This window comes from Mizuhopecten yessoensis, unplaced genomic scaffold (assembly GCF_002113885.1).
Source record: "Mizuhopecten yessoensis strain PY_sf001 unplaced genomic scaffold, ASM211388v2 scaffold10955, whole genome shotgun sequence".
NCBI classification, from domain to species: Eukaryota; Metazoa; Mollusca; class Bivalvia; order Pectinida; family Pectinidae; genus Mizuhopecten; species Mizuhopecten yessoensis.
The window spans coordinates 1-6524 of NW_018408805.1; the positions used below are offsets into that span (position 1 = coordinate 1).

Below are 6524 nucleotides of genomic sequence, written 5' to 3' on the forward strand. Positions count from 1 at the left end.
ACCAGATAACACTGCCCAGATATTGTGTATTATATAGTATTCCAAGTACACCAGATAACACTGCCCAGATATTGACCCTAAACAAATAATGTTTATCAAGATACCAGGAGATTTAAACTTGAAAAAAAATCATTGACTGGACACTGGAAACGAACAACTTGACAGAGTGCACCAGAGATTACTATACCTGCATCAACAGGTACATGTTCACAATGGTCCAACCATTAGGAAAAAGCGACCATGCTATTATCAAATTTACTTTAAAACTGCATTCTTAACACAAACTAAATCACCTACATGTAACATATATGTATACTACAGAAGTGACAACGACATTATGAGACAAGAAATGTAATCTGTACCATGGGGAGAACGTGCAAAAGGTAATTATATATATAACTAAGGGATGTAAAGATATTGGGCTCGACTTGTCGACCATATATCAAATTTAATTGAGAACAAGCAAATTCGTGGAATTTATATCCCCCCGCTTGCAGGACATTCTGTAGGTTAACATTATTGAGGTTAGGTTTAAACAGGTGAGTATCGTACTGTTGAGACATATTGTATAGCTTGAAACTTGAAGAAGAAAAGCCCTATACCTCATTGATTAACCGTAAATATGCACAAATCACATTGGTTGGCAAACTTAGCAGGAGTCGGATGTGCATATGGAATTCGGTTGAAACATCTGAACAATATCTACAGCAATTATCACACGAAAACCCTAGAATGCCTGAGATGGGTTGAAAGACAGAGGAACACAAACATTGTTATCAAGTTTGAAGGAATTAACAGAAACGGCAGATAACATTTAACCCTGTGACCAAGTTTGAAGAAAATAGTTTGAAGAAAATTGGTTAACATTTTTTATAGTTATCCGTGACGGACAGATGGACAGCCAGACCCAAATTAATATTCACTGTTTCGGTGAAAGCGGGGGATAAAAAACATAGTAGTGTACACGAACAAGACGGGAAAGTGACAGTATTAGCCTCGGATGGAAAAAACACAAGACAAGCAAGACAAACAGCAACACCAAATCAGTAGATGAAATCAGCAGAGAACTTCACGAAAATTCCAAGCATTTTAGAAGATGTACACTCAAAAACAAAGTCAAGAACAGAAATACTACCGCTTAACCTAGTGCCTGTAATGATACTTTTGAATATCTGACAACACTGTAAAACAAACTATGCATCCCCAGTTTTGTGCTAGCTGAGGGAAGTAAACTGTAATTCTTTTCGACGCCCTCTCCCTAGGCCTCGCCTGTTGCGAGTAGGACATTAAACCCAAAAAAGACAAACTTTAATTGCAACTTATGATAATCAACAGTCCTTCTCTAATCACAGACATTAGAATGTGGTCGTGTTTTGGTGTTTCCTTTCAAATGCGTTACCCGATGAATCTCTTATCGCCATATATGTGACGACTTCATGACGCATGGTTGAGAGTTTTGCTTTCCCACTTGTAAGAAGATAAGAGAGTTTCTGGTTTGAGATCGTGAACTTTCCCTACCCTTTCTTGATAGTAACATCCCTGCTTCCCCTACCTATGGTACCCAGTGTTTACATATTGTAATTGATTCGCCATTCGGTACCCAAGAGCTTACTCCACATATCATGACTTCCGTGATAGATGTCGACTGCTGATGGACAAACTCACAACACACGAGTTTCCAAAGATGCAGGTTGATGAAGACTACGGAATAGTTGTATAGTCGCCATCATGCAGGATCTTACAGGGACATGTGCTATTTACACAGGTACTAGCCTCGTCAGTCAATAAACCCATAACATAATTATGAGTGTATTAACAGATCAGGCTAGTACCCATGCCATTTCTGTGTGCAATATGAAGGTCAATGTTTTTTTTTTACTATGCTCATTAAGTGCTTTGCGGTTATTTATTTTTTGCATCACTAAAAAGTGATAAGGAAGTGACATAACTTGAATTTGACCTAGATTTACATAACGCTTACCCATCCGGAACACGGCCGCCCGGCCTGTATTCATGAAACTATTCTCATGCTCAAGCCAAGATTCTGTGCTCAAATCAACTTTCTTGTAACTCGCTTAAATCATGTAAAACATTCAAAAAGTAAGATATAATCATTGAACAAATAAGATTTTTTTAAATTAATTTATGAACAAGAAATGCATAAAACCCCATGCTTTAGCATGAGAACTGTTTCATGAATATGGGCCCTCGTCTTATTCACTTTGTACTTCTTCAAGGACCTCCATATAAATCTTTCCTTTGCTCATGTTTTGCCCTAGCCCTAGTACATGTATCATCGAGTTTGAGTTTAAATTAGGTTTTTGTTAACACTTCAGTATTATTGTTTTTTTTTGTTTTTTTTGTTGCATACATGTTGAATACATGTTTATTCATTAATAAACATATTAATATTGAATACATGTTTATTTATTAAACTTGTTTATGTGTAATGAAATGGTTTCTTATTTTAAATAAAAACATAATTGGTCCTGGATTTCAATGCTATACATGTAAATAGTGAAATTCTCTGACTAGCACAGTATCCATAATCTGTGGTCAGATAGGTCTGTTTTTGTTCAAAAGAAGAAAAACAAAGATGGAGAGTTAAGTTTTCTCTGCATACATTTACATGATACAAAAAATATAACATTGACTTGACAATAAGATTTAATCAAAACCAAACAACTTCAGCAGACAAAGGGGACTGAGCACTTCACACTATGTCTTTTTCTTTCAACACATTTTAATCTACTTGGGAAGTCTGCAGCACCAGAATATTTGTTATGGGAGGACCTCAAATAAAAGTCCTCCGACTTACGCTATTTCTTTGTGCGATATGAAGGTCAATGTTTTTATCATGTTCATTAGCTATAGTGTGCCTTGTGGTTTTGACATTAGATGCTTACCCTCCTGGAACACCTGGTCTTTTTCTCTTTGTACACATATTTTTTCCAAGGGTCTCCATTTACATCTTGGCTCATATTATACCATAGTGACATGCTCACTCCCGTTACTTAAATTTTATTTAAAAAAATCATAATTTCCATGAAAATTCACATCCAGGAAAAATACTCTGTAAATAAATATTATTTAACTTCATGTTTACACGTTGAAATCTTCAGATGGGTAAAGACAGCAGATATTAGGGATAGATTGCTGGAGCATTCACAAAGTGAACTTCTTCGTCAGAATCACGCGAAAGGTAGAGGTGGGTTTGCATGTCTTTTGTTCAAAATCAAATTAAACAACTACATAGATCGAGTTTACAATAACAAAATCTCCAGAATAACAGAAATTAAACCGTAGATATATGTCACAAGTTCATAAAAATTACATTAACCCTGCTTCCGGTCCTCCTAATATGAAACCCGATGGAAAGGAGACATGATTCCGCTTTTACTAACAAGGGGCAAGAATACAGGCCCTTGTATAGGATCTAGTAAGCAGGAAGTAAAACAATAAAATGATGAATGAAATAAACAAAATACATGCAGGTTAAATAAGCAGAAGACAGTCACGTCAATAAACAAAATACATACAGGTTAAATAAGCAGAAGACAGTCACGTCTGTTACACGTGTACTTGCTATTGATTCCAATGGTTTATAAACAAAAGATAACCACTTCTTAGTGTTCATAAACACATTTTCCTAGAGTTAGGAATTCCTAATAATTCAGTCAGTTTTCAATGTTGAATATAGGAAGACTCCCTAAGAAATAAAGAGACATCACCTGTAGCTGTAGGTACACCAGACTTTATACTTGAATGGTTTCTGGTGGCTGTATGTAATGGGTGAGAAGATGTTTCTGTAGGCTTTTCTCCAGACTAAACCCTTTACCACAGACTTCACACTTGCACGGTTTCTCCCCTGTATGTGTTCGGAGGTGTCTAGGTAGATGGTGTGCCAAACTAAACCCCTTCCCACAATATTCACACTTATACGGTTTCTCTCCCGTATGTATCTTAACGTGTGTCACTAGAGTAGAGGACTGATTGAACACCTGCCCACAGATGTCACACTTGTACGGCTCCTCCCCGGTATGTGTTCTGAGGTGCGTCTGTAGAGGATATGCTAAGCTAAACCCCTTACCACAGACGTCACATCTGTAAGGCTTTTCTCCTGTATGTGTCCGGAGGTGTCTCGGTAGGTGATGTGCCAAACTAAACCCCTTACCACAGATATTACATTTGTAAGGCTTCTCTCCTGTATGTATCCTGAGGTGTTTCATTAAGCATTGCGTCACCCTAAACCCCTTACCACAGACGCCACACTTGTAGGGCTTCTCCCCCGTGTGTATCCTCATGTGGGTCTGTAGTTGATGTAACTGATTAAACACCTTATCACAGACATCACACTTGTGATGTTGCTCCCTTGTATGGATCTTCTGATGTGCCTGTAGGTGATGTGCTTGACTAAATCTTCTCTCACAGACCTCACATCCGTATGGCTTCTCTCCTGTATGTGTCCTCATGTGGGTCTGTAAACTGTAAGTTTTGTTAAACCCCCTACCACAGACGTCACACTTGTGAGGCCGCTCTCCTGTGTCTGCCATGGTTAGTTTCTTTTTCTCAAGTATCTTGCTGTCTTCTTGTCCTAAGATTTGGAAATTTATGCAGGTGTTATATCTTTCTGAAATCCCTTTTTGATGCTTTTGGCAGCATGTGTGAATGTAGAAGATCTTATTTTTTTCCCCTATTCCTGCAGGTTTTTTGGAGGTTGATTAAGAATTCAAACAAGCTGTGCTGGCATTTGTCTGTCTAGGAAAAAGGATTTCCAAGCTGAAGAACTTGCAATGGAAAGGACGCCTGATCTGAAAGCAAAAAGGAAAACTAATTCAACATCTAACATTGCATCAAAGAAGATAAGTCAATAAGTCTAGTAAGCTTCTTTATCTTACAAGCTTGTTTATATTTCCTTTATCCTGATGTAATTGTACAGCTGTCCTTTAAACAAATAGTCCAACATCTAAAGCAGTTTTCATGCTCTATACAATACAGGATTAATCTTGTAATTTGTCCAATTTTCTAATTTTAAGGGTCATCCTTATTATAATCTGCTGCTGAGACAGGGAAATGTGCAAATTCACCAATGATAATTAGACTCCCACTAAACACTCAGTCAGCATACTTAATACCTCAAATCTCCCACTGCGCAGTGGTGCTATGGTGCTTCAGATGGTGAAGGGTATCATACTGGTGAATGGTCCCTGGTAGTCAACTGTAAGATGCAAATATAAAATTTCAAACTACAACTTAATTCATAACACAAGAAACACAACTCACTCCACTTCTGTTCGAATAAACTTCAATTCTCAATTTATCAGCTTCCCACTAGATCATACATAATTCTTTAATAGAATTATAGCTTTTAATAGCTAATGTTAAATGTTTTTAAATATCCGACGTTAAATAAAGTTTATTGTACTGTATATTTCACAGAAAGATTCAAACAACAATTTTGTATTGATATAATATATTGTTTGACTAAACATGTATTTTATAAACACAATTTTGTATTGATATAATATATTGTTGGACTAAACATGTATTTTATAAACACAATTTTGTATTGATATAATATATTGTTTGACTAAACATGTATTTTATAAACACAATTTTGTATTGATATAATATATTGTTTGACTAAACATGTATTTTATAAACACAATTTTGTATTGATATAATATATTGTTTGACTAAACATGTATTTTATAAACACAATTTTGTATTGATATAATATATTGTTTGACTAAACATGTATTTTATAAACACAATTTTGTATTGATATAATATATTGTTTGACTAAACATGTATTTTATAAACACAATTGTGTATTGATATAATATATTGTTTGACTAAACATGTATTTTATAAACACAATTTTTACGACTCAAAATTTAAATAAAATGTTAGTGTCACAGGAGAAATATTTGTATCTAATGCAATCAAGAAAATTTATGCACAAAATATTATCATACCTGATGTCAAACTCTTTGTTAAAAAAGTAACACTACCACTCCTTTTGTTCTTGTTGGGGTTTTCTTTTTATATTGTTATTACTATTAATTATAGACAGAATTCCATACTCCTGTGATATATAGTCCTTGGGATCATCCAGTGCAATTGTGACAAGTGAGCATGGAATTTTCTATGTTCTCTTCTTCTTCTTCTTCTTCTTCTTCTTTTTCCAGTTAAAGTGCAGGCCCTTAAAGGTAATTCTCTCACTGGTTCATGTCAGGCGGTAAAAAAGCATCTGCTAGTGTATATACATATAAAAAGTTAAAAACATGCTGTGCTTAGCGGCGCGTCTAATTACCCAATACTACCCAATACTACCCAATACCACCCAATACTACCCAATACTACCCCATACGACCCAGTTATGAACCAAATACTTCTTTATTACTGTGAAATATCACCTTTGTAGACGTTATTTACTTCCATCTGCCATATTTTATCGGGAAATATGCGATTTGGTGCCGAAAACATCACCGAATTGCCGTGACTATGACCCAATACTACCC

The 6524-nt window shown here is 35.6% G+C and overlaps 1 protein-coding gene across 1 annotated transcript in view; it reads right to left on the reverse strand.

Annotated features, from left to right (window-relative positions):
- Window positions 1-2604: 2604 nt before the first annotated feature.
- LOC110464070 (zinc finger protein 234-like) overlaps window positions 2605-6524 on the reverse strand; it is a 21840-nt gene continuing 17920 nt past the window's right edge. The window contains exon 6 of the mRNA XM_021519098.1: window positions 2605-4720. Coding sequence (XP_021374773.1) covers window positions 3756-4720 — 965 coding nt within the window. The 3' untranslated portion in view covers window positions 2605-3755. The remainder of the gene's footprint in view (window positions 4721-6524) is intronic.